The following is a 25,836-nucleotide window of genomic DNA, read 5'->3' as shown; positions in this document are numbered from 1 at the left end:
GCGTTAGCGAAGTTCGGCAAGGTCTCGTCCCAGCCTGAGCAGATTTGAGTGGCAAAGCGGGAAGGTTTGACGAACGGGAACAGCTACATCTTGTGGCAGCCTGAGGCATCGATCTCCCGCCCTGGTTTCTGCCGCCGCTTTCTTATCCGATTCGGTCAAGCTTCAACGCGTATACAAGGAATTCTTCTCGGCACGCGAAGACAGACAAGAAGTCGGCACGAACGGGGTTGAGACGATGCGCTTTCATGGAGTATCGATCTCCCACCTGATCAACGCGCAACTCCATTCCAGTGTTGGTCGGACTGGCTGTCCTCCTTACCGCTGTCATGTCCACCGCACCATCTGTCATCATGCCCGGAGGCCGAATCTATGCATTCCTAGGGCGACCCCTACCTCCAGAGTCCCGCATAGAACTGCCAAATTTGAATCTGTTGTGAAACTGAAAGACTTGCCTCAAGGGGCGTTGAAATTGGAACCTTATGATGATGGCGCCAATGATGGCCCTCAATACCCTGTCGTTTTGCAGGGGCATCGGAACAACATGCAAAGGTTTAGGAATTGTGTGGTGCTGACCCGTGTTGGCGGATTCTACGAGGTATGAAGACATGACCTAACTCATAGTTTCGAAATCTCAAGCTTTCGTTTGTGCGTATAGTTGCTGACTTGAGTATAGCTGTATTTCGAACAAGCCGAAGAGTTGGCTCCCTTGCTGAACCTTAAACTGGCTATAAGAAGGACAAGCGCTGGGCCCGTATACATGGCTGGCTTCCCTTCCTTCCAACTGGACCGGTTCCTCAAGATACTTGTTCAGGACTTAAGCAAGTATGTGGCCATTAGTGAGGAGTTCGCCAACGATGCCGAGGGCAAGCTTCGCACCGGGGGGCTCCAATTCGATCGAAAGGTCGCGAGGATCATCACACCTGGTACCTTGATTGATGAGAAGTTCATGGATCCTTCCGAGAATAACTTCCTGCTGGCAATCTATATAGATGGCAGCTCGGTGAAAGAGCAGGTAGAGCAGGACGATGGGGCTACGAAGCAACACGTTCTGCCATCCACGTCTCAGAATGTAGGCTTGTCCTGGCTGGATCTCTCCACCGGCGACTTTTTCACTCAGGTCAGCACGGCGCAGATGCTGCCGTCGGCTATTGCCCGGATCGGCGCTCGTGAGATCCTGGTGGATCAAGCACTAGGAGACGGGGTCAGGCAAGAGCTGCAGCTGCTGACCGGGCACGACCACCGGTTGATGACATTTTTCCCATTCCCCTCGAAGATCGAGCCCATGACGAAGTGGGGACCTGTGCTTGAAGCACCCATATCTGCCAAAGCCGCGGCGTCCTTCACCTCGGAGGAAGTAGCTGCTGGCTTCAGCCTTCTTGAATACATCCGGGTGCAGCTACAAGGGTTGAATATGAAGCTTCAGCCTCCGCGGCGTCGAGATCTGGACGAATCCATGAGCATTGACCGGAACAGCCTGAGGGGCTTGGAAATACTAGAGACAGCCCGGGATGGCTTTGGTAAAGGAAGTCTGCTTCATGCGGTGAGCAGGACTTCGACCAAAAGCGGTGCCCGGTTGCTACGTGATCGCCTAAGTACGCCCATAGTCACTTATGCCTAGTCATCATTCTTATACTAATTCACATCGCAGCATCACCTTCGACGTCTATGACGGTGATTAACGAACGATTGGACCTTGTGTGTACATTCATCGACGACGCAGAATTACACCGCAATGTCATCGATTACCTGAAGCGGAGCTATGACGCGCAGCGGCTGGTTCAGAAATTCACTCTGGGGCGAGGAGATGCAGATGACCTGATATGTCTATCTCGAGCCATTGAAGCTTCGAAGGAGATCAGGCGGGTGTTGATGAGCAAAAAGCGCAAATGCAAGGATACGCCAGCAGCTCGGAGCCTCAAATCCATGACGGATCGCCTGTATATGAACGGCCCTATCATCCTGGCTGAGAAGATCTTGGCAGCGATTGATGAAGAGGGATTGCTACAGAAACAACGCATCGAGGATGACACGGCTGCTGAAGCAGCAATGCTCGCACAGGAGGTAGCCTTCAGTGAAGCCCTACCGGGCGAAATAGAGACACTGCCGAAGAAGGTCAGGACGAAGAGCGGCGAACGAGGTGGCAGCGGGGCAACCGATGAAGCGTCGGCCCTCGAGACCTGGATCATGCGGCGCGATGCCAGCCTGGCTCTCCATGACCTCCACGAGGAATTGGACCGACTGCACAACGAGAAAGCGGAACTCACCCAGCGCCTTCGCGACGCTGTGGGGTCGACAGCCCTCTCCCTCAAATGGACACCGGGTCTAGGCCACATCTGTCACGTCAAAGCTGCTAAGATCTCCCAAGAGTCATTAGAAGAATTGGGGGTGACACGGAATGTCTCAATGACCAAGTCTACCCGGTCCTTCTACCTGCCGGCGTGGACCGAGCTGGGCGGCCAGATGGACCAAGTCAAGCTCCAGATTCGGCAGGAAGAACAGGCGATCTTCGAGACGCTGCGCCGCGAGGTCATCCTCAATCTTGTGAAGATCCGCCGTAACGCAGCCGTGATGGACGAGCTGGACGTGGCATGCTCCTTTGCCACCCTGGCCCACGAACAGAGGCTGGTCCGTCCGATCCTCGTCGAGGGCACATGCCACAAGATTGTAGGCGGTCGACATCCCACGGTCAAGCTGGGTCTGGAGGAGCAGGGCCGGCGGTTCGTCAGCAACGATTGCTTCCTGGGCGACCCGGACCGCATCTGGCTGGTCACCGGGCCCAACATGGCCGGCAAGAGCACCTTTCTCCGACAGAACGCCCTGGTCACGATCCTGGCGCAAGTGGGGTCCTTGGTTCCGGCCGACTACGCGGAGATGGGCATTGTCGACAAGATCTTCAGCCGCATTGGCGCGGCCGACGACTTGTTCCGCGATCAGTCGACTTTCATGGTGGAGATGCTGGAGACGGCGGCCATCTTGAAGCAGGCGACTCCGCGCTCCTTCGTCATCATGGATGAGGTAGGCCGGGGCACGACCCCGGAGGACGGGACAGCCGTGAGCTTTGCGTGTCTGCACCACCTGCACTATCACAACCGCTGCCGTACGCTCTTCGCAACCCACTTCCACGCGCTGGCAGACATGACCCAGGACTTCGAGTCGCTGGGCCGGTATTGCACCGATGTCAAGGAGACGGTCAGCGGCGGGTTCTCATTTGTGCACCGGTTGCGCAAGGGCGTGAACCGTGAATCGCACGCACTGAAAGTCGCCCAGCTAGCTGGACTGCCCTCGGAGACCATTGAATTGGCGCGACGTGTGCGTCAACAAGGACTAGCCACTAATCCCGACCAGTGCAGCCCGACATCAGCCCCAGCATAAAACACACCCATCGCGGCAAGCATCCAATCCCTCTCCCCATTCAGCACAGCGCACAACTTAGCAAATATGTACAGTACATTATATTCCCCCCCACCTACCCACAGCCCCTTTCCCCCTACCACCCCATCTCGATATCTACCACATAATCTATGTACACTACTTTTCCCCCTCCAATATACAATATACCCCACGTCCCAATCACCCCCAAACCTTCAGTCCGACCGCCGTAAACCAGCACTCCCACCCCTCAAAGCCTAGCCTTCACGCCCAGTCCCGACTCCACCTCAACCACGACCCCCTCCCCAAACACCACCTCCTGCACATCCTCCTCCGCCACGCCATTCATAAACTGCACGACCAAGAAGTCCACGCGCCGGTTCCCGACCACCGCCATGGGCGCATGCCACGTGCCCGCGCCGTAGGTGACCGCCTGCCCGCCGCGCGCGACGAACGCCTTGACGCGGCTCAGATCCGGCGGGTCGGCGACGGTCACCACCTCCCCGGAGCTGGTGGTGGCCTGGGCGGTCGAGCCCTTGAGCGAGGGCGCCACGACGACCAGATAGTAGGGCTCCGGCTCGGGGGTCTGGGCCGGGCCGGGCCCGGTGGCCGGCTGGCTGGAGAGGTCGAGCGGGGAGAAGGTCTGAGTGGTGTAGGGGTGGCGTTCGAGGATGCGGATGTCGAAGACGGCGGATGTCCCGGCCCCGGTCGAGGGGCGCGGGCGCAGGGTGCGCGGGAAGCAGGAGAACATGGTCATGCGCGCGGACGAGGCGCGGCCGCTGGGGCAGTTGCTGCCGTAGTGGTCGTCCAGTGGGGAGATGGGACTGTACTTCAGGGCGGTGTTTTGGTTGGCGAGCACGGGGGTCGGGTGCAGCGCGGTCAGGGCGGAGGCTGGTGGTGGGGAGGCCACGGTGCGGGGCAGTGGTGAGGTGATGGCTGTGCCGTAGGGGTGGAAGGCGGACGGGGTGAGCGGTTCCGGGGTCAGGGTCAGGGTTGGGGTTGGTGAGGTCAGGGTTGGTGGGGACATGATGCTGATGCTGATGCTGATAGTGCCTGCCGGTGGTCAATTGGCGATGGCAATTGGCAATTGGAGGAGGTTGTTTGGTTTGGTGGGATGAGGTTTGAGGGAGTTAGGTGAGGTGAGGTGAGGAGAGAAGGGTCTGGGGGTGATTTATAGTAAAGAGGGAAAGTCTGGGGGAATGGAGTTCTCGGTCGAGAGCTCGGTCTCTCCTCTCCAGTCCAGTCCACTATATCTGGTCCAGACCAGGCGACTAACGTTAGCTGATAAGTTATCGGCACTCGCCGTTATCTGCAACCGGCGGAAGAGGCCGATTCTGTAGCGTCGATTGGGTAATTGGCCATTCGTGCAGGTGGTTAACTAAGGTACTGACTGGTTAGTTATTGTGGATTCAGTTTATATCCATGAGAGTGTTGCTCGTTGCTCGGTGGTGTAGCTTGTAGTTCATGTATATCGCTATAGTGACGTAACTAAATGGCGTTAAGAGTCATGACCTAACATCGCCAGCATTTAATTTTGTCTGCCATCCGCTGTCCGAGACTATCCGCTTGTGCATGTGCATGACTTACTCATTATGCCCGACTTGACCTGATCCCCTGGATCAATCCTTGGCCCAGGAAATTGCAAATGGACAATCCCCACTTTGGGTGTCTCAGCCACAGAATCTCCCCCGCCAGGATGTGGCAGTGTCTGAGTCGCGTCAGCCTTATGCTTGCCTGGAACAGGCAGGAACCAGACAAATTGAGGATTGAAGTTTAGGTACCAAAACTAATGTGGGCGATTATTGCCCAGCACAGCCACGACTGGGGGGCAGGCACTGGGCAGTGAAGCAACGCTGCTTCGCTTCCTCTACAAGCAAGCGCTTATATAGCTAGCCCAGCTCTTCGCTCTTACTCTCGCTCTTTCTTTTCTCTTCCCCACTTCACTGTCCTCCTTTTACTTCCATTTTTCTCTGGTCTTCACTTCCAGAAACAAAACTCCCACAAAGACATTTCAGCTCACAAAGTCACCAGCCAACCCCGATGTCAGCACAAGAATACTTCGGCGGGTCTTCTCAAAACCCTCCTCGTCGGGAGGAATCCCACACTCCTGGACCCTGGAACTCATCGACGCCTGGACCGGACACGCCTCGCACCAGCGCCTACAGTCCCTATCCCCCCTCCGAGAACTACTATCGTCCAAACTCCAACCCCAACCCCAACCCCAATCAGAACTACTATGCCTCCCCACCAGACCCCCGGATGGCGCAGGGGTCATGGAACGGACCTTCTCCTTCCCCCTCCCTAGGCGGCGAAGGCTACCCCCACCAGCCGTACGGACAGCAGCCGCAGCCCCCGTACCCTCAGCACGGAGGACCCTCCCCCACCCCTTCTGGCTACCCCCCATACCCTCCACAAGAAGGAGGAGGAGCACCCTACAATGACCGCCCATATTCCCCCTACCAGCAGCAGCAGCAACAGCAACCAGGCCCCCAACAACCCCCACCCTACAGCACCAACCCCAACCTCCCGCCGGGCGCCACCGACGACCAAGACCGCGGCTTCCTAGGGGCCGTGACCGGCGGCGCAGCCGGCGCCTTCGCAGGCCACAAGGTGAACCATGGGTTCCTGGGCGCGATCGGCGGCGCGCTGACGGGCTCCGTCGCGGAAGACGCCATCAAGAACCACCGCAAGAAGAAAGAGGAGGAAGAAAAGGAAGCCCTCCGCCGGCAGAAGGAGGCCCTCAAGGAGCAGAAGCGCCGCGAGAAGGAAGAGCGCAAGATGCAGCGCCGCGCCGACCGTCACCACCGCCGGCACTCCTGCTCGTCGTCCTCGTCGTCGTCCTCCTCCTCCTCCGATGACGAACGTAAGCATCATCCCGGAAGAACCTTCCGCGGGAACTTCTCCGGCTCCTCCCGCGAGATCCGGCTCGAGGGGTACCACGAGCTCGTGGCCTACTGCGGCGACGTCGACGGCCGCCAGCACCGCTCGGTCATCCCGCTCAACGACGTCCTCACCAACTCCTGGGGCGAGTTCAAGTGGGCCCGCCACGGCAATTTCGCCGCCTCGGCGAGCAACGTCCACCTCGAGGATGGGGGCCGCGTCCTGGTGGCGGATCTGGGCGATGGCAATGGCGGGTGGAAGAGGAGCTGGATCCGCTTGGATGAGAGGATCTCAAATCAGAATGGGCGGTTGGTGTTCTTGGATTAGATGGTGATGAAGAGAGAGTATTTCTTTGGAGGATGGCCTGCCACGGGAGCGGGTTTTCATGGATAATGGGTTTTAATGCATCAGCTTTCTGACACTGGACTTTGTGGCTATCAATTATCGTAGTCCTACAGAGTACAACGTAGATCTTACGATATCAAACAATGCGGCAGGGTCTACTTTAAATGAGCAGTTCTTCTAATCGAAGCATTACAACCAATCAAAACCGTCAGGGTAAGAAAAACATAACTATCTAATAGGTAGGCATACACGCCGAACCTCGGTCACAATTTAGCTCAGCTAACCAACCCATCCCTCTTATCAACGACTAAAATGAATACATTCAAAATCAGAAAAAACGAACGAAAGAATCGAAAGGAGGTATGGCACAGGAAAGAAAGGTAAGTTGGTCAAGGACAGTATGGTTAATGTGATCGAAAAATGTTTATACAAGTGCAGAATAAGAAAATTCAGAACGAGTGATGGACAGACTATACCATAGTCTTGGGATCTGTATTGGTGTGTGGTGTGTGATCAGGCCTTTAAACAACCGGTGTCACGCCCGGCGTGATCTGTGGTGTCGAGGAAGCCATGATGCTGAAGGTCGAGGATGGATAGGCCCAGGCGGGGCGGGAGCTGGAGGCGGCGGGTGTCGAGGAGGGGATTGCGGCCGAGGTCGAGCTGCCGTATATCAGGGGGGAGGAGGTGGGTGGGCTTTGGCTGTTGTTAGGGTCTGGGGACCCATCGGAGGAGGAGCCATCGTCTGAAGAACCATCGTCTGAGGAGCCGTCATCTGAGGAACCATCATCTGAAGAACCATCATCAGAGGACCCGTCGTCGTCAGATGAGCCGTCATCTGAGGAGCCTTCATCTGAGGATCCATCGTCTGAAGAACCATCGTCAGAAGAGCCGTCATCCGAGGAGCCGTCGTCTGAGGAGCCATCGTCTGAGGAGCCGTCATCATCACCATCACCATCTTCAGAATCCGGCACGGTCGACGGCGCAGCGCTGGGCTCTCCGATAGTGCTGCTACCAACATGAACACTTGCACTAGCCGAGTGATCTGCGCCGGGTGTATGGATAGCATGTGTGCTGGTTGCCGTGACCGAGTGCTGAGCATGATGCGAGGTATTGATAAGCCCGGTAGCAGACGTGTGCACTGCCGCAGTGGAAGATGCATGGCCTGCCTCGACAGAGCGTGTCACGGATCTAGACGCAGTCTCTTTACCGGTTGTAGGAGTGTGCCCCGCTTCCACTGGGGTTGTAATAGACTTGGAGGCTGTCTCGACTCTGGTCGAAGAGGCATGATTCAGCTCTGCAGTGCTTGTGACAGACTTGGAGGTTATCTCGACCTTAGTCGAAGAGGGATGGTGTAGCTCTGCAGTGCTTGTGACAGACTTGGAGTTTATCTCGGCCCTGGTCGAAGAAGCATGGCTCAGCTCTGTCGTGCTTGTGACAGACTTGGTGGCCGTATCAACCTTGCTCGTAGATCCATGCTCCACTTCGGTGGATTTTGTAACAGACTTAGAACTTGTTTCTTTGGTGGAAGTCGACGACGAGTGCTGGATTGCAAGGGTGGACGTTCTAGAGGTCGTAGTGGATGACGATGTTGACTCTGAACTAATTGCAGTGGCTGAATGCTCGGCCTCAGGAGACTTAGTGGATATGGAAGTTGTGGTCTTGCTAGTGGTGGACGGAATAGTGGTAATAGATGAAGTCGAAGTTATGGTAGAAGCATGCGAAGTGGTTGTGCTAGTGGTGGTGCTCGTGGTGGATGTCGTGGTGGAGGAAGCAGTTGTCTTCGAGCTGGAGGTGGTCGTATGCTTCTCCTCGGTTGTTGTAGTCGTAGTTGTAGTGGTGGTCGCATGGGTGGTCGTCGTCGACTTCGTGGTTGTCGGCTCCTCTTTCTTGGTGGTAGTCGTCTTCTTCTGCTCTGCCTTTGTAGTAGTGTCTTTACCACCGCTGTGCCCCCATATAGTACTACCGCTGCTGCTGCTGCTAGACTTGTGCTTCCTCCGCTGCAGGACATAGGCCAAGCCATGCCTGGCGAAATTCTTGTGAGGATCAGGGTATTCCACAATATCTGCCACTGTCGCAATAGAGTCATAAGACTCGACTGAGTTGGCATTTGAATCGGCCGCCAGGGCTCCGGTAACAACACCACTAGCCCAAAGGGCCAGCAAGAAGGTTTTCCTGAGCATAGTTCAGATCTTGCTGTAAGATGAGGCTATCTGGGTTTGACCGGACCTGGGTCTCTTGCAACCCTTTTATCCCTCATCTTGGTCGATGCATTCATTTTTAAGGCCCTTTCTTGCCCACGGTTTCAGACAGTTCAACAACGCAACGGACTTTGAGATGCTGTAGAGACATCGTGGCCCCTCAGCTAGATTATCGCCATCTGGTAGGTATGGAAATAGTGCAAGTAGTGATTGGGGGCTGAATCTCGAAGGGAAAGCTCATTACCAGTAAAGGAAAAGTGAGATGGAGGAGAAATGAAGCTCTGCCCAGTGCCCACCGCCCCCACGACCGACGTTTGCTTACTTCCTGACTCGCAGCCAACATCGACTTTCCTCCTTCGCCCCCAACTTGACCCACCAACTCATTTGCTTCAGGACCATTGCACTGCCGCCAAAATTCTCACGGTATTCTCGCCGGGGATTCCGGTTCGTCCGCTCATTGTTCCTGCCGCAAAGCTAAGATCTGATTAATAAACTGTCATGAGTAAGCTAACAGGTCTCTGTTTGAGTCTCTACTGTTCTTGTTCGCTAAGAGCCAAACTAGCCAGTGGCTGTGACACAATGGCAGCAGAAGTCATGGGTCCTTGGTCTCTACGTCCCACCAGCAGAGTCCACCATATTTATTGAATGCCTCCAGCAACACGGGCAATGAAATGGCCCAATCCTGGCAACGTCTCGAAAACATGGCACAAGCGGCACGAAGATACTCCACTGAGTGAGAGATGCAACAGTCCAATCCTTGTGATTACTTCTAACCAGCAATTGACCAACAGGCTTGGCAATATGATGGTTCCCAACCGTTGAGTAATCATGATTAGTTATATTGTTAGTTGGGAGTGACGCGCGCTGACCATGGTTTCATATTCGCCCTCGCAGTTAGCATCCGAGGTGAAACATATTTGTCTCTTGATCGTTCATCCTTGGACCAGAGGCTCTGGATCTCTTTAGTCGTACCGAGCTATACGAAGTGACCAGTAGGAATGCGACTTGGATGCCGAACTGCCATCATCGGATGTTGTCCAGGCATATCAGCCCCCAAGCTTTAGGGGTGCCCTGCCTGCTCAAGACTTAGCCCATCACTCCGACACCTGGATAATCATTCCAGGAGTTGTCTCTGCGATCCTAGCGGATGCGACATTGTCATGCAACCAACCCCAATGAGCAGCAAGCGTTCCACGAGGGCGGTTTCAGTTCTGGGCTGTCATGCCGGCTTCCGCGAGTTGCGTTTCTGTCGCTGCGTGGCGTTGCGGGAGTGTCTTAAGAAGTGACCGGCGCTAAGCCTTGAATACATTTCACAACCATATCGTCGATTCGCTCCTGTCATCGGCTTTCTCGGGGTCGCGTTAGCACCCAAACGCCTTTCGTTCCTACCAGAATGAGACGTGCCACAATCACTTTCAGACCTCCGATGGCCCATTCTTTCCAACTCTGAAGCCTTGAATTCTGAACGAAAATGGTTCTGTCGATTGAGTTCTATTGATTCTTTATGACAGCTGGGACTTGAAAGGGCCATTGGGCTGATGCTCAATCACGACACCCATACACAAATGTAACAATGCAAGCTATGTACTGATTCGGTAGCCAAAAGCAAACCTTTCTGTACCGACATCTTCGGCGACATTCACAATGCCCACTATGAGCTGGTCGATTCCTTCTCCTTCAGTCCAGTCTTGGTCTCCACATGCTCCTTACTAAGATGCTGCCGGGTGATGAACATGCTGGCAATAAAACCAACAGCCGCCACACACGCATACAGAATCCAGATGTTACGAAGACTCCAGGCATAGGCGTTGGTTACCGCATGGCGTTGTTCCGCATCCTGAACAGAAGAGATGATCACCACATTGGACGCAGCTTCCGACCCCGAGAACTCATCCAGATATGACGACGACAAGCCTGCGGCGCGGAGATCTCCCTGCCGCATTTCCATACTGTTCTGGAACACGACGCCACCCAGAACCACCGACATGGCCATCGCCACGTTGCGGATGAATCCAAATGTTGCGGTCGCGCTTGCAGTGTCCCGTTGCGAAACGTTGCTTTGTAGAGCAAGAAGGGGCGGGAAGAAGAGCAAGCCGCATCCCATGCCGGTTACAATCTGGTACCCAATAATCTTACCCAGCGACGAGGTGGTGTCGAGATTGATGAATAGCCCGACACCGAGAACAACGAGGGTGGTTCCCGCCCAGACGATCTCCAGGTATCGGCCAGTGCCATGGATAAACAAACCAGCAAACAGACTTAGAGCGGCTTCGGTGAGCACGAATGGAAGAATCATAAGTCCAGAGTGGAAGGGAGTTGCTTCTTTTGCTGACTGGAAATAGGTCGGAAGATAGTACTCCGATCCGAGGAAAGCCTGATCACCTGGATGTTAGTAAGTGGCCCACAGGGTAAGAGGATCCAGCTCAGACTCACAAAGCCGTGGGTGAATGCGACCAGAAAGCAGGCAACGTTGGATCTGTTGTGGAAGACACCCAGTGGCATGAGCGGATACTTAGCCAAGCGCTTCTCACTATAAATAAAGGCGACCGACATCAAGGCGCCAAATACGATCAGACAAATCACTTTCGGCGAGCCCCAGGGGAACGTGGCTCCTCCGAAATCCAGCCCCAACAGCAGCAAGATGATGAGGGCAAGCATGGAGAAGCTACCCCACCAATCGACTGCCTTGATGCCGGCCAGCACTGGCGTCCTAGGGTTGTGAATGTTCAAGAAGAAGAAAAGTAGCACAAAAGCCGTTCCACAGACTGGGAGGTTGATCCAGAAAATCCATCGCCAGGAGACGGACTGGGTGAAAGCACCACCGACAAGAGGGCCCATGGCCCCCGCAATAGCCCAAATGAACTCGATGAGCCCCATGAAGAGGCTGCGAAGTCTGTTCGGAGGTCAGCATTCATCACTTCTAGGGTGCGGGTATGCATCGGTCTCATACCGAACACTAAACAAGTCAGAGATAGTGATGGTAATCAACTGAATGAGTCCACCACCAGCTATGCCTTGTAAGCCACGACCCGCGATCAACATAGGCATGTCAACCGCAGTAGCGCAGATGATCGATGCGCCAAAGAACAAGGCAACGGCAGTGAGCAGAACGGGCTTCCGTCCCCAGATATCGGAGAGATTGGCCCAGATATTAGAACTAGCCGCATTGGCCAGGAGATATGCACCTCCGATCCAGACATAGCCCGATGCGGAGTGCAATTCTGACGAGATGGTGGGGGTGGCCGTAGCCACAATGGTCTGGTCTAGGGCTGAGATGAAAAGAGCAAGCTTGAACATGCGCGTATCAGTAAGGGCTTATCAGTTGGGCTCTCTACCGAAAACTTTGGCTGGAACGAGCATGCTTTGGCTGCGGTAACATACCGAAAGAGCAATCATGGTCGCAAAGATCTTCCAGTTGCTGCGAGCTACCGGGGCATCCTGACCCGATTCGAGCCTTTGAATCTGCAACTGCGAAGTGCCTGGTTCTGGGCCATGGCTCAATAAATGTTCGTTATTGTCCGAAACGCCCGAGCCGTGCGTCTTTGCAGTCGCAGGTTGAGACGGAGACAAAGTCGCTTCCATCTCGATCGGGACGGAACTCTGCTGAGCTACGCCACCCATAATGAAGGACTATGAGCAAGTACTGAGCACAGGCCTCTATCTTGATGCTAGAGGAGAAACAGTTCAAACGACAGGAAGGGATTGGAGAGAAATCTGGGTTGAGTCAAAGCGGTTTGTTCTGTTTGTCTTTCTTCCCATTCTTGGCTCGGAAGACATCCCGAGATCTTACGGAGTAACTGCATGTACCATCCATGATTGATATCACATCAGACTTGACTCATGATGTATCTGCAATGGATCCTTTCAGAAGAAGGGTTGTCTATTATTGACGAGCTTATCGCTTCACATGAAACTACATCACCTTATCATAAATATTTCGAACGCGACGATCCGGCTATTCTGGCGGAAATCTTGATATGAAGATTACCGTCTCGGAACCAGAAGCGTTCACCACGCACATACTTTGCAGCGAATTTGGGATTGACCTTTGCTTTTGCTTGGTCATATGTGTGCACCACCGTATATTTTGAATGCTATTTTCTCAGCTCTGTGGTATCGAACGTGAGCCATGACCTCTTGCTCGCCTTATTGGAGAACAGCACGGGTCCACAGGGCGCGGCACGCAAACTATATATACCTCTCATGCAAGCATCGCTTATTGGCACTAGCAATCGACTGATTTCAGGAAGCTGCCACATACCAAAACGAGTAGTGAATCGATATAGGGCCTACGCAGACCGACCCTATTATAGTCAGGCTGTATGACCCAGCAGCTTCTGACATCATGGGTGACTTCCTCCTTGGGACGCCGCGGAACCTGCTCCAAGGCGCTGCTAGGTATATCCCTGGATAGAGTAGGTCGATCGTGACATGTAATGCAGCTTCTCTCGAAGACAGCTTACCACATCCCGCTTCTGAAGCCGATTCTTGAAGAGTGATTTAGCCCAGTCTAGACTTGTCTCATAAGAATGAAAACCACTGGTAAATGGTTGAGTGAAATATACTATAATGGATATGCTCGCTTCCTACAAGATCAGCATGCTTGTTATGACTTTAGGGTGTATCCAACAGGGATTTAATGCTTAGCAAGTATCAGTGTGAGTGCACGCATCCATTGGGTCGCTATTTTGAAGGCGGTTCAATGGTTCGCCAAGCAGTAAGCTACCATAGTATGAGATCTCGATATGGGGTTAGTCGGAACAGCGTTAAGTGTTGGAGAAAAGCGGAGTGAAGGTTAGTGTATCATATTGTCGAGTGTGCTGTTGTTCAACAAAGTCAGATTCACTAGACCGAATGCCGAAAACCTATGATAGGACATTGACAATTGTGAGTACAGTAGAACTAGTGAGTAGAAAGTGTTGTAACTTGCTTCGTAGTGTTATACCGTGGACGCTACCTAAGTGATGGCCCGGGAGCATTATCACATGCTTGATAAACTGCCGACGGGCACGAATTACGCTAGTCCCGATATGGGAAGCAACAATGAAAATGGGCCCGAGCTAAGCCAAATCCAGCAAGCTCTCACTTTTGCGCAGAGCAGTGGCCGATCGCCTCTCGCGGGCTCAGTCCACCAAATCCCCAACTCAGCAAATACAACTCAAGACCTGGCAAAAACACGAGGGTCAGTTTTGCATAGAGTGTTCGACATATCACTTCACGCATACATCAGCGCAACCGCGAACGCGTGCAGTTCTTATTCAACACCACCAACCCTGTCAAGACAAGGACCACCGACCCCCAGGCCTCAACGTCATAGCGGCTGACGAAGCGGTTACCATCCGAGATCGAATCACTTCCTCCCTCCGACCCTCCCTCTCCCATCCATTTTCGGTCTCGAGTTACTCCGTATTCCTTGCTGCTTTTATCTTGCCTACCTTATCCTAGGCCTCCCAAGCCTTTTCTGGTGTAGCTCCCTTCTCCAATTATTCAATCTCTTATCTTTCCTATGCTTTTGCCTGCTTCTGATGCTGTTTGATCTACTCCATGAGCGGGCTCCTCTCCTCTTTGTTGATTGAACCCGTCGTTCGGCAGGCCCGTCGCCTCTCACAACAGACCACTCCACCACCATCCTCCGACTCCCTCGCAGCTGAAAAAGATCATTGCTCGTCCGTGGCCAGTAATGGCACCGAATTTCCTCACAGTGCGGTCATGATCGATTCAGCGAACCCGGTAGATCTGTCAAATGCCGGAGATGCGGGGTCTGAAGATGGCCGCCCTGTTACATCCACTCCACCTTCGAGCAGTTCGTCGAGTCGAGTTTCTCGTGGACCAGAACACCGGTTTCCCGCTGGATGGACAATCAACGCAGGTCATGCCGGCGTATCACAGAATACATCTCCCCGGATGACGCGCACAAATACCCTGACCAGCCCACAGCAGACCGTCTCAGCTCCAACTAGGCAAGATGTCTTCCAATCCTCAAGTCCACATTCGCACACCCCGGAGCAGGCATTGAGTAACATGGTTGGGACGGACGAGTCCGGTCCTTCGGCACTTCCAGAGGACGACGGAATGGGTGCTTTACGGAGACGAATCCATGCGATTCGAGATGTGGGTTATAGCAACACAGACCAGGCACGCATGATCCACGCACTGATGACCGAGAAATACAATCTCCACCGGGTTGACTCTGCCGACCAGAGTACTCCTAGGAGTCCGACGCCTCTCACTCCACAGAGTCCGAAGCAGGACGAATCTGCTCGCCGATGGAGCATCATATCCCTGGAGCGGTCGTTGTTACCTTCGTCTTCCACTCCGGCCAAGGGCGAGATCTCTTATAATTTGACGGCAGAAGATTTGGTGCCGACATATGCACCGAAACCAGAACTAGAATCACCTGCCTGTGAGGTTGACGATCTGGACCTCGAAGAGGTCGAGGAAGTCTTTCTTGGCTGTCCACATTATAAGACAAACGTCAAGGCGCAGTGTTTTGACTGCAACAAATGGTACACATGCCGCTTCTGCCATGACGAGGTTGAGGAGCACCGTATGGACCGGCCGAAAACAGAGCACATGCTCTGCATGCTGTGTGGGGAAGCCCAGCCTGCAGCACAATCCTGCAGGAAGTGCGGCGAACAAGGGGCGCAGTATTATTGTGATATCTGTAAGCTTTGGGACAACGACGCCAACAAGAGTATATATCACTGCGGTGATTGTGGCATCTGCCGCATTGGAAAAGGTCTGGGGAAAGACTTCTTCCACTGCAAGGTGAGCGGACCTATAAGCCCAGCTGAGCAATGCTGGAAGCTAACCAAATCTCAGACGTGTAGCGTTTGCCTTCCTATATCTATCGAGAACACCCACCGATGCATTGAGCGATCTACGCAATGCGATTGCCCCATTTGCGGAGACTATATGTTTACTTCCCCGGAGACTGTAGTATTCATGCGTTGTGGCCACAGCATTCACCAACGGTGTCTTTCCGAGTATTCCAAGACCTCGTACCGCTGCCCGATCTGCAGCAAAACCATCACCAACATGGAGTCTACATTCCGGAATCTGGACCGCACCATTGAAAGCCAGCCTATGCCGGCGGAATTTAAGGACACCAAAGCTCTGGTCTATTGCAACGACTGCAGTGCGAAGTCTGTCGTGAGATATCATTGGCTGGGATTGAGATGTGATTTGTGAGTCTTGATGCTTCTCTATTCCTATTCAAAATCTAATGAGATACAGGTGTGAGTCGTACAATACCGCACAGATTCGTCTGGTTCGAGGCAACGCTTCAGACCCCTCTGCCCTGGAGAGTGATAGCGAAGGAATATCGACACCGCGGGCCAGGTCTTCCTCCCATGGCGCTGATGAGAGCGGTCTGCCTACGTTCGAGTCGCTGCGAATTGACACTAGCTCGGTTCCCGGGCCCGACTCTCGGCTTTCTGTCCCCATGTCTGCCGATCCGAGTCGGCAATTCGCCTCCTACAGCTTGACTCGTGATCGTGCTGTGTCGCCCGTCATCAGAAACTACTTTGGCATTCCGCCTGACCGTGATTCGGAGCGGTCGCAGTCGACTTCCTTCTTCAGCGGCCTCACATTTGGTGGCGTCGGCGGTGGCGGAGGAAGGAATGAAGATGGCGGTGAACTTCGCTTGTGGGGTACCAAGTTCAAGTACAGCTATGGTTTCCTTGGGCAGGAAGCCGAGTCCGTCGACGGCGCATCCGATGCCGATGTCGAAGAAGACGAGGGTGATGGTGCCTCAGGGAACAGCGGCTCAGAGGACGGCAGCGATGAGGAAGAAGACGATGACGAGGGTATTGATATTTTTGGCCACCGCTGAGGTCACCAGTCGGTGCTGCTTGTCGCATGCTACCCTCCCACTCCTGCAGCGGCGTGAAATAGGCTTGCCTAGCTACCGATGCGGATACTTTCTGACTTTGACCGACAAGCCGCTGACCTCTTTAGCATAATCGAAAAGTGACGACCAACTACATTGGCGAAGACGAAAGTTGGCTGGACCAACTAAGTGACTTGTATGATATCTTGCTACGGACATGGTGGGCGTCTAGTGATGCATGACTTCGACCGCAGCTTCGCTTGTTTCTGTTTCTTACGGATGATACATTTTGCATCTATATTCGGCGTCTGAGTTGCCGGGACGAGGATTTGTCTGTTATTGGAGATCGGTGGGTGGTGTTAAAATGTTGTTGGTACTTGCGATGCATTGAAACACACATCTCGCATGCATGAGGCGGAGGCATAGTCTAGATTTGTTTATCGATTTCAACTACTACTAATTCTGCTACTCTCTCTGTCTCTTATGTTTTAATTACATATACTGGTATAACCCGTTATCAACTGCTAGCTGCTTCCTGCAGCTGCCATTATGCTGTGCTGCAGCTGCATTGCAAATCGGGATTAGTCAGCGTGGCTGGATGCGGCGGCTTCGACGGGCTTCATTCTTCTTCCGGCCTGATGACGACGAAAGGTGAAATACACTCCCTCCCCTGGTCGATCCCATGATGGACGCCCTGGAAAGCCATGCTTTCTTTTCCCCTGCCTTATCTCTCGTATCATCATACATACTTTCGGGGCTGAGTTCGTGACTGGTCGACTTGCTTAGCTTCTGCCTGTCCTCCTCGACATTGTTGCCCTTTGTCCCAACTAACTACTGTTCCTTCACTCTGACAAACGCTTACACTTACACTTACACTTTCACTCCCTACTAGTTCGACACTCCAACCAAACTCTCCTCTTCTGAAACAGAGCACGGATCTCTTCTCAGGCATGCTCCGAACTGCAGCCTGATCCGACCTGAACGAATTCCCAACTCTCCTTCTCTACTACAATACAGGGGTCATCCACGGAACCTGCGTATCTACCCGATCCCGTCTCGTCAGCGCCCTCTCATATCTCGATATCTCGGTTAACCCCCCGCTTCCCGTGGAATCAACCGCAGAATATGATCCGTCGCAACTCCGACATCGACGTCCAACTCTCCGATGCGGCCCCCCCTCCCTCCGTCGAATCCGAACCTCCGACAGAAGCAGATGTGGAGATGATGTCTGATGAGCCAACATTACCTTCGAACCTGCCCACCCACCTCGCCGCTCGCTTTGCTCGCAAGCCGAGTGTCGTTCGCCGCTCCTCCGCCGCCTCCTCCCGCCGCAGCTCGATCTCCTCCCTGAACGGGCCCGCCCATGGCGCGTCCTCGACCGAACACGTAGCACATCACCTCCGACGGACCTCCATTCTCGAGAGTCGCAAGGCTCGACTCGCGGACCGCGCGTTGCACGCGGAGAAAGTCAGGCTCCGGGCTGCCTTGGCGAAAGCGGCCACCCGGAACCTGCAGCGGGAGGAGCGAGCCCTGGCTGCCCAGCAGGCCCGGGAGCGACTCTTGGCGGAGATCACAGCCAGGTGCGAGGAGGAAGTCCGTCGCGCGAAGAAGAAGGCGGAAGACAACCGGGAGCGCAAAGCCGCCGAACACGCTCGACTCCGCTTGGAGATCGCGGAGAAGTTCGCAGAGGCGGAGAAGCGCCGGGCGCTCTACCAGCAGACCCAGCGGCGCCACCGCACGAGCAGTCTGCCCTCAGCTGGCGACGAGAAGATGCCCAAGGCGGCCACCGCACAGGCAGTCACCCGGGATGCCGCCGCTCGGATCATCCAGCGGGTCTGGAGGACCTACCATGCGAAGATGGTCATGCGTGGTTTCCTGGCTCTCGACCTGACCACCGATCGTATTCGGGAGAAGGATTTCGAGGAGGTCGGTGTCCTATTGTCGAACGAGCGGGTGTTGGAGACAACGGCCCGGGTCCTTCGGCTGTGTGGTCTGCAGGATATGGAAAGCGGCACGATGGGTGGACGGGGTGCGGTGCGCACGTTTCTCAGCAGTTACTTGATTGTGACTCACCCTACTGAGGTTCTGAGCAGCAACGGAGAGCAGGAGCAAGACCTGATTGCTAAAGCGCGGGAGCTCCTCGCCGCGTTCGAGTTGGTGACCCCCTTGCTCTCCTCAGGGTGCTGTTCTCCCGCGGCCATCGCCACCGATCTGCAGGCTCTATGCGAGGCCTATAATGTCTTTTTCTCCGCATTCCACGCCTGGAAATCTCACGATTCCAGCGTCCTCATTGAGATCATGTTGGCTCAGTTTATCGAACTGGAGTTGATCTGGCAGACAGTCAAGAATGATCGTGCTGGCGGCGTCGCAGAGGATTATCGCCAAGGAATCCGGCAGAATCAGATCTTGCTCCTTGCTAGATTGAAGCGATTGGCAGGCGCTGATAAGGCCATGGAGATGGTGCGGAATGCCCTGAAGAAGGCAAAGCGGGAGAAGAAGCGGACCGCGTCCAAGCAGGCCATCCCGCGATCGGCGGAGGTCGCAACCGCTTCAACGGAAGCCCTCACAGAGAGTGTTACTTCACCTATCAGTGAGACATTCAACACCGTGGACAGTGGGGTCTTGCATGAGCTAGACCGGCAGCGTGTTTCGCCCCACGAGCGGTTTACTCGGATGCTGACGGCACTGCCGGAAAATCGGGCTCTGGTGCACGAGCTCTTGATCAACAAGGAGTTCCGGATTGACGAGAAACAGTACACCGAGCCACGCAAGCGTATCATGAAACACATGTGTGACATGATGCGTAAGGACGTTGAAGCTGGCCTGGAGACAAACTGGACAGTGGCCATGGCTACGGTGATCCAAGACCGTTTGCTTCGCTCACTGCGGCCAGGGAATTCGCTGCATGTGCTGATCAGCGAGGTGCTGGACCCCAAGTTGGTGGAAAGCCAGTGCAGGGCCGGCGCCTTCTCCTACGACAGCTTCTTCAATTTCATGACTACTATTCTACCCAAGCTTTGCGCTCCGTACCGTGATCCGGTCGTCAAGGCATTTGCCGAGGACACGTCGGGCGACGCCATTGACCGACTTGCCCGACTAATGGGCATCATCGACCTCCTCTCCCTTGACCACACCAACTTCATGATTCAGGTTGCAGCACCACAACTGATCCAGGAGGCTCCCGGGTATGAGCAGCGGACATTCGAGAAGGGTCTTCAAGAGGGCACTCAGAGCTTGGGGAAGACGCGGCGCTTTTGGCGGACGCACCGCAAGATCATTGCTGATGAGATGCGCAAGCGGGACCCGGAGAACGTGCACGGGGAGCCACGACCGCCAAGTGCCAAGGTCTATGCGCAGGGGATTGTGGATCTGGTGATGAGCAATGCGCCTGTCTCCGAAGAGCTCATCCCGGAGACCCTGGAGCTGGATCGGCAGCGACTTGCGCGATTGCATGCCCGAGCGTTCCGGATCGTTGCCACCGCTTCGATTCTCCTGACAGCCAAGAACCTGCTGAAGCGCGACGTGCGATCTCAATGGAAAGCGGAAGCGGACCGGATCCTGTCCCTGGACTTCAATGAGATCCAGCCTGACCGGGTTCAATCCATCCTGGAATCCACTCACCCGATGCCACCCAACGCCAGTGCGCAGCTGGCCGCAACCATCCGCCGCGTTCTGGTGCCCGTTGCTACTGCCTGCGCCGCCGCCCACACGGAGGGGGAAGGTACCCAGCCATCCGTGGAGATCCAGGTCGAGTCGACCTCGTCCGCGGCGTCGTACACGTCGGATGCCGCCAGCTCTGCGACGGCGACAAGCGGCAGCGGCAACGGGACTTCCGGCTTTGCCGACCCGGTGGCCCGACTGATCCTCTCGCGCCTGCGCGCCCATATCCTGTCGCGGCTGAGCGCGTCCAGCGCCAGCGAACGCGTGCGTGCGACGACGACGGCCAGCCAGAGTCTGGCCGGAGCGGGCATGCCCGAGTTCGTCACGGAGGTGGGGCAGCTGACGGACGAGATGGAGAAGATGCGCGAGGTGGATTGGCTGTGTCATGGGATGGTGTACGAGCGCATTCTGGGCGACGGCAACGCTTGAATGATATAAGATTGTCATTGTCAGGGTCCAGGTTGGTGGGCTTCACTTGGCTTTGGCGTATTAGGTGTATTAGGGATACTACTTCTACTTGTCTAGGTAAAGGACTTTGGAACAGACTGAGATTACTTAATTCCTTCTTTGCGAGTTGGTTCATCGTCATGATCCATATATACTTGAGTCATTCTATCATCCGATCCCATGCGTACGGAGTGCTAGTCAATTGTAACATCTCTAAGGTAGTGAATATTGTTTATAGAAGAAGGAAGAAAGATCGTCATCGAATCCTCTTACGATATTCAATAAAGTAAGAATCCTCAACAATTCTACACGAATTTAGTATAAGTTACAAGAGACTACTGGTCAACCACAACCAAAGAAGTGGGTTGCCGGCGTTTGCAAGGATCGATAACCCGGGGTTGCCCCCATGAGACAAACGGGAGATCCTAACCACTGCATTTGTTGTATCGAGAGAGGTTGGACCGATGCAGGCATAGAACTTCTGCTGTGCATCTTGCAAACCAAAGATTGTGGAGGCGTGCCACTACTACATGGGGTAGCTAAACTGTACCTATCTTCCCGCGGACGACAAAACAAAGAACGATGAATCTGGAATATTAGTGGTATAGGTACTGTATGTACACAGCAGACCACCGCCGCTTCTCTTTGTTACTTCATGAAAGAAAGGTGCGTTCTCTCTCTCGCGCCGGTGTGAATTGCCGACAATGCGTGCGCGAGAGAGAGACTTTGCGGTGACTCGCTACTCGTACATGCTCTGGGACAGTACACCTCGCTGTTTTGCATACAAACAAACGAACGGAACTAGACGAGACGCCGGAGATTTCGATTCCATACACCCCTTCAAAATGGCGAAGACACCACGGCAATCACCGATGATCCCGTCTTGTTCTGGTCTAGTGACTGCTGCCGCCATGAAAACCCTACTTCTCACCATGGGGCCATGCGGTGTACGAGATTGCCACTGTGCCTCGGGCTCGAGCACCTCCAAGCTGAATGGGCTGTCTAGTGCCGTGGCGTGTGACAGATGTTCTCACCCCTTGAGCGATCATGATAGTTACTGTTAGCTCTTGGTGTTCTCTCTGGGCGAGCCTTACTAGGTGTATACTAACGCGAAGAACACGTGCGCACACTCCAGATCCGCCCGGTTCTTCAGGCCCTGCGAGCAGACGACCTGCACTGGTGACTGAGCCGCTTGGTGAGTTTTGGTTACTCTCTGGATGTTGAGGTCGAGGTCGAAGGCGAGGTCACGGGAACATGGATGACCCCTTTGCACAGGCATCGAGTCCCATATTATCATGCGACCCCAGTTCATCGACGAGCTGATCGCCCGGTTGGACCGCTACCATCTGATCCGCGTCAACGGGACGCCGGCGTCGGGCAAGACCTCGATGACGCGGGTGCTGGCCAACGAGGTGCTCGCCCGCTACCCGCAGACCCCCGTGTATCTGCTGTGCGGCTGGGAGTGGGACGACGTGCGGATCGCGGGCGGCTGGGCGCTCTATCTGCAACAACAGCTGGGGACGCATGGCCATCGGCTCATCACACATCCCGGCTTCTTGCTGTTGGACGAGGCGCAGCAGACCTACTGGGACACGCAGCTCTGGACGGACCTCTTGAAGTCCATCACCGGCAGCAGTGCCGTCAAGATCGTGTTGTTCACGTGCTATGGCTCGGCCAGCTCCGAGCCCGGGGGAGGGGGGGGGGGCGGCGACGACGATGCGAGAACTCCCCGGGAAGACGCCGATGGCCCTTGAACCGCATCAGCAGATCTCGCTCCGGCCGGAGGAAACCGAGGCGACAGCCCCGCGCTGGCAGCCGGTGGGCTTGCTGCTCGATGAGACCGAGGCCCACGAGATCCTGGATCGATATGTGCCAATTGTCATATCCAACGGGGCGGACATCTTGACCAAGGAGTTGAAGCATGGCTTGTTCCTGGTTAGTGGGGGACACGCGGGCTTGCTGATGTCCCTCGCCGACGCCCTGGAATCGATACCGGTAAGTCTGGCCTTGCGGGACATGAAATTCTTGGGGGGTAACCTTATTGTTCTATGTGTGACAGGAGATCTATGCTCTGACCTTGAAACGCCAGCCACTCGACTGGACGACAGTAAGCCAGGGACTCTTTGGCGACTGCCGACGATTGTTCGGCATCATTCAGCACCTTTCATTTGCTCGGGGGTTGCCCAAACAACGAGTGGTGCAGCCATCCGCTTACTCGAGTGTCTTCAAGAACGCCGTCATGTACGATGGGACTCTGGAGTCGAGCTATGCCGACAACCCGGATCAACAGCGGGCTCTGCAGGCGATCTGGAAGGAAGGATGACTTCATGCGGAGATCGTGCTGGGAGAGACACGCTATATGTTTCCTACCCAGATTCATTGATGGTTCGAGTCTCCGTGTCTATGATTACTTCGCCATAGGTTGACTAAGAGTATTGGCTCCAGGTATTGTCCGTGCCTTTTGTTCCGCGACAACGCACCGGCCAAAGGACTGGCCTATCGATCCCCACTGGAGATGGCTACCGAAGCCATTCGCCATTTCGACCCGCACCAGCTGTCGAAAACCGCGCGCACGCTGAAAGATCAATACCAGAAGGAATTCTACCGCTGTCTCTTCCCGCTCCTCCTCGAGTACCAGATCGCGATGTCTCCGGAGTATCTCATCAAAAAAACGGCGGGTCTCCAGAGCGGCAGGATCGACTTCCTGGTCGAGCAGAAGAAGTGGGGATTGGAGCTGATGCGCGACGGCGACCGGATCACACAGCACATGCGACGCTTCGGGAAAGACGGCCCGTACTTTGCGATGATCCGGGACGAGCTGATGGACGATTACATTGTTTTGAATTTCACCCAGATCCGACCACGCAGGAAGCACCCAGGTAATACCTGACCTGTTCCGTCATGCCCGAAGGCAGAGAATAGTTTTGAGTCTGACATAGCTCCGCTAGGATACCGCGGCCACCTGTACCATGTGATCTTCTCCGAGGACTGCCGCAACGTCCAGGTCCTGGACGCCTCGGATCTGAGTGAAGTCGTCGCTTTTGTGCTGGTCGAGAACGCAGATTTCTTCCGCTATATAGCCTAGTACTTGGTCTTGGCTCTCTGTTTTGGGTTGACTTGGATAGAGAAATGCCTCTCGAGCAGTGCCCCTCGATGTAATTTCATCTGATGTGGTTGCGTAGTCGCACTCTTGTGACCTTCTCATCTTGGCTTCCTTTGGCGCTTGGCACAGATAGCAATCATTGGCTTTGTTGTCTGATTGAAGACTGCACAGGTAAGTGACACCATGAGCACCCTGAATAGTCGTCCGACTTACCTGATGTCCAGTCCTCAGAGAAGTTGTGTAGTTAGTTACTTTTCCACAATTCTGTCAGTATAAGTAGATGCAGTTGGCCGAACAAAGCAGGCGGTAAGAGAGATGTATACGTACCGCCTCCGCCCGCTGCGCTCCGCCTGCCTCCCCCGCCGCCGCCGCCGCCGCCGCTGCTGTAGCAATCGGCAGATTTCCAGCTTAGCTCACTTCTTTTGAACGAACCTCATTGAAGTTTACACCACCCCTCCACCACGACAATCTCCAATCCGAACATACCCTACCTACTTTGTACCCCAATACAAGGGCCAAAAGCAAATCAAAATGCCCAACCCACCAACCCCGCCCCCGTACACGCTCACCCCGCTCTCGACGCTGGACCCCCCCTCGCAAGAGCGCACCTGGCAAACGGCCCCGCACCCGCGCCTCCCCATCGTCGCGACCTGCAGCGCCGACAAGACCATCCGGATCTACTCGCTCACCAACTTCCGGTTGCTGTCGACGATCACCGGCGGGCACAAGCGCAGCGTGCGCACCGCGGCGTGGAAGCCGCACGTGACGGGGGAGAGCGTGCTAGCCAGCGGCTCGTTCGATGCGACGGCGGGGATCTGGCGGCGGTGGGACAACTACACCTCCTCCCAAATCCACCCGCAATCACAGGGGGATGAGGATGGGGACGCCGCGTGGGGCACATCGACCTCCAACCCCGACCCATCGGAAGATATCCCCGAGGCCAACGACGACGAGGACGACGAAGAATGGCGCTTCGCCGTGCTACTCGACGGCCACGACAGCGAAGTCAAATCGGTGGCGTGGTCGGCCTCCGGGCTGCTGCTGGCGACCTGCTCGCGCGACAAGTCCATCTGGATCTGGGAGGACCTGGACGACGGGGACAACAACTTCGAGACCGTGGCGGTGATGCAGGAGCACGAGGGCGACGTCAAGTGCGTCGCGTGGCACCCCGCCGAGGAGTGTCTGGTCAGTGGCAGCTACGATGATACCATCCGCGTGTGGCGCGAGGATCTGGATGATTGGGGCCAGGTCGCTTGTTTGCGGGGCCATGCGGGCACGGTCTGGGGGGTCGAGTTTGAGGGTCTTGCGGTCGGGGTGTCTTCCCCTTCCGGGGAGGGTGGAGAGGAGGTGAGGGCGTTGTCCGGGCCGAGGATTATCTCGTGCTCGGATGATCGCTCGGTTAGGGTGTGGAGGAGGCAGCCCAAGTTGGGGATGACGACGGAGTTGGGGGCCGGCAATATGCCCAGTATTATCCGGCCGACGGGGTTGGATGAGGTCTGGGAGGAGGAGGCGGTGTTGCCCTTGGTGCATGATTTGGCCGTCTATTCGGTGGCGTGGAGTCGGAGGACTGGCTTGGTTGCTTCGGTTGGCGCGGATGGGAGGGTCGTGGTTTATGAGGAGAGGCGGGTTGATGATGCACAGGTTAAGGAGGATCCCAAGGTGGCGCTGTCGCTGCTCCCCCCGACGGAGTGGGTGGTCGTTGCAGTCCTCAATGGCGCGCATGGCATCTACGAGATCAATCATGTGGCGTGGGCGAAGCGGGCGGATCGGGGTCGCGATCCCTCTAAGGAGGAGGAGGTGCTCATCACGACGGCTGATGATGGCAGTGTCAAGGTGTGGACGGTGCAGCAGTGATGGGTGCATGTGTTATAGGTTATAGGTATAGACTTTCGATATAGAGAAAAGTCTCTGCTGAGAGTAGTCATCCTCCCAGCTATACAGCCCACCACAAAAGCACGGAAGAACAATTCTAAGCTCCAATACATAAACTCCAGTATGTCCAC

The 25,836-nt window shown here is 55.1% G+C and overlaps 8 protein-coding genes across 8 annotated transcripts; 6 read left to right on the top strand and 2 right to left on the bottom strand.

The window, feature by feature from the left end:
• The first annotated feature begins 183 nt into the window (after positions 1-183).
• BO72DRAFT_435869 (mismatch repair ATPase MSH1) lies at positions 184-3,484 on the top strand. Its single transcript, XM_040943301.1, has 3 exons — positions 184-595; positions 674-1,592; positions 1,649-3,484. The coding sequence occupies exons 1-3, from the start codon at positions 236-238 to the stop codon at positions 3,370-3,372; spliced, it is 3,003 nt and encodes a 1,000-aa protein (XP_040798108.1). The 5' UTR covers positions 184-235; the 3' UTR covers positions 3,373-3,484.
• A 73-nt stretch (positions 3,485-3,557) lies between these two features.
• On the bottom strand, positions 3,558-4,835 carry BO72DRAFT_451003 (ureidoglycolate hydrolase). Its single transcript, XM_040945389.1, has one exon. The coding sequence runs from the start codon at positions 4,394-4,396 to the stop codon at positions 3,620-3,622; it is 777 nt and encodes a 258-aa protein (XP_040798107.1). The 5' UTR covers positions 4,397-4,835; the 3' UTR covers positions 3,558-3,619.
• Positions 4,836-5,028: 193 nt separating this feature from the next.
• Positions 5,029-6,808, top strand: BO72DRAFT_451002 (putative glutamine-serine-proline rich protein). The gene has a single exon (XM_040945388.1). The coding sequence runs from the start codon at positions 5,410-5,412 to the stop codon at positions 6,574-6,576; it is 1,167 nt and encodes a 388-aa protein (XP_040798106.1). The 5' UTR covers positions 5,029-5,409; the 3' UTR covers positions 6,577-6,808.
• A 3,462-nt stretch (positions 6,809-10,270) lies between these two features.
• BO72DRAFT_450999 (MFS general substrate transporter) lies at positions 10,271-11,866 on the bottom strand. The gene is made up of 3 exons (XM_040945387.1): positions 11,743-11,866; positions 11,226-11,685; positions 10,271-11,166 (listed from the first exon to the last, which is right to left on the bottom strand). The coding sequence occupies exons 1-3, from the start codon at positions 11,838-11,840 to the stop codon at positions 10,444-10,446; spliced, it is 1,281 nt and encodes a 426-aa protein (XP_040798105.1). The 5' UTR covers positions 11,841-11,866; the 3' UTR covers positions 10,271-10,443.
• A 2,072-nt stretch (positions 11,867-13,938) lies between these two features.
• Positions 13,939-17,093, top strand: BO72DRAFT_435860 (RING finger and CHY zinc finger domain-containing protein). The gene is made up of 3 exons (XM_040943300.1): positions 13,939-15,560; positions 15,615-15,979; positions 16,029-17,093. The coding sequence occupies exons 1-3, from the start codon at positions 14,337-14,339 to the stop codon at positions 16,624-16,626; spliced, it is 2,187 nt and encodes a 728-aa protein (XP_040798104.1). The 5' UTR covers positions 13,939-14,336; the 3' UTR covers positions 16,627-17,093.
• A 185-nt stretch (positions 17,094-17,278) lies between these two features.
• Positions 17,279-20,939, top strand: BO72DRAFT_450994 (IQ calmodulin-binding motif domain protein). The gene has a single exon (XM_040945386.1). The coding sequence runs from the start codon at positions 17,749-17,751 to the stop codon at positions 20,710-20,712; it is 2,964 nt and encodes a 987-aa protein (XP_040798103.1). The 5' UTR covers positions 17,279-17,748; the 3' UTR covers positions 20,713-20,939.
• A 702-nt stretch (positions 20,940-21,641) lies between these two features.
• On the top strand, positions 21,642-23,815 carry BO72DRAFT_471084 (uncharacterized protein; the record flags this gene model as incomplete). Its single annotated transcript, XM_040947071.1, has 6 exons — positions 21,642-21,789; positions 22,006-22,379; positions 22,468-22,725; positions 22,790-22,971; positions 23,176-23,609; positions 23,679-23,815. The coding sequence occupies 6 exons, from the start codon at positions 21,642-21,644 to the stop codon at positions 23,813-23,815; spliced, it is 1,533 nt and encodes a 510-aa protein (XP_040798102.1).
• A 376-nt stretch (positions 23,816-24,191) lies between these two features.
• cia1 (iron-sulfur cluster assembly protein CIA1) lies at positions 24,192-25,778 on the top strand. The gene has a single exon (XM_040945385.1). It carries the CDS (start codon positions 24,365-24,367, stop codon positions 25,685-25,687), a length of 1,323 nt encoding a protein of 440 aa, XP_040798101.1. The 5' UTR covers positions 24,192-24,364; the 3' UTR covers positions 25,688-25,778.
• Positions 25,779-25,836: the final 58 nt, after the last annotated feature.

Source organism: Aspergillus fijiensis (genome assembly GCF_003184825.1).
Source record: "Aspergillus fijiensis CBS 313.89 unplaced genomic scaffold BO72scaffold_52, whole genome shotgun sequence".
Classification (NCBI taxonomy): Eukaryota; Fungi; Ascomycota; class Eurotiomycetes; order Eurotiales; family Aspergillaceae; genus Aspergillus; species Aspergillus fijiensis.
The sequence above is the reverse complement of the archived record's forward strand: the minus strand, read 5'-3'. Positions and strand labels throughout refer to the sequence as shown.

What these genes read in the sequence shown, in the direction of transcription:
- BO72DRAFT_435869 (XM_040943301.1), top strand. Translation starts at nt 236, where the DNA reads ATGCGCTTTCATGGAGTATCGATCTCCCACCTGATCAACGCGCAACTC. An exon ending in GTGTTGGCGGATTCTACGAG is followed by an intron (nt 596 to 673) that starts GTATGAAGACAT and finishes ACTTGAGTATAG; the next exon opens with CTGTATTTCGAACAAGCCGA. An exon ending in GTTGCTACGTGATCGCCTAA is followed by an intron (nt 1,593 to 1,648) that starts GTACGCCCATAG and finishes TTCACATCGCAG; the next exon opens with CATCACCTTCGACGTCTATG.
- BO72DRAFT_451003 (XM_040945389.1), bottom strand. Translation starts at nt 4,396, where the DNA reads ATGTCCCCACCAACCCTGACCTCACCAACCCCAACCCTGACCCTGACC.
- BO72DRAFT_451002 (XM_040945388.1), top strand. Translation starts at nt 5,410, where the DNA reads ATGTCAGCACAAGAATACTTCGGCGGGTCTTCTCAAAACCCTCCTCGT.
- BO72DRAFT_450999 (XM_040945387.1), bottom strand. Translation starts at nt 11,840, where the DNA reads ATGCCTATGTTGATCGCGGGTCGTGGCTTACAAGGCATAGCTGGTGGT. An exon ending in TCTGACTTGTTTAGTGTTCG is followed by an intron (nt 11,686 to 11,742) that starts GTATGAGACCGA and finishes ACCTCCGAACAG; the next exon opens with ACTTCGCAGCCTCTTCATGG. An exon ending in TCGCATTCACCCACGGCTTT is followed by an intron (nt 11,167 to 11,225) that starts GTGAGTCTGAGC and finishes CCAGGTGATCAG; the next exon opens with GCTTTCCTCGGATCGGAGTA.
- BO72DRAFT_435860 (XM_040943300.1), top strand. Translation starts at nt 14,337, where the DNA reads ATGAGCGGGCTCCTCTCCTCTTTGTTGATTGAACCCGTCGTTCGGCAG. An exon ending in AAGACTTCTTCCACTGCAAG is followed by an intron (nt 15,561 to 15,614) that starts GTGAGCGGACCT and finishes ACCAAATCTCAG; the next exon opens with ACGTGTAGCGTTTGCCTTCC. An exon ending in CTGGGATTGAGATGTGATTT is followed by an intron (nt 15,980 to 16,028) that starts GTGAGTCTTGAT and finishes AATGAGATACAG; the next exon opens with GTGTGAGTCGTACAATACCG.
- BO72DRAFT_450994 (XM_040945386.1), top strand. Translation starts at nt 17,749, where the DNA reads ATGATCCGTCGCAACTCCGACATCGACGTCCAACTCTCCGATGCGGCC.
- cia1 (XM_040945385.1), top strand. Translation starts at nt 24,365, where the DNA reads ATGCCCAACCCACCAACCCCGCCCCCGTACACGCTCACCCCGCTCTCG.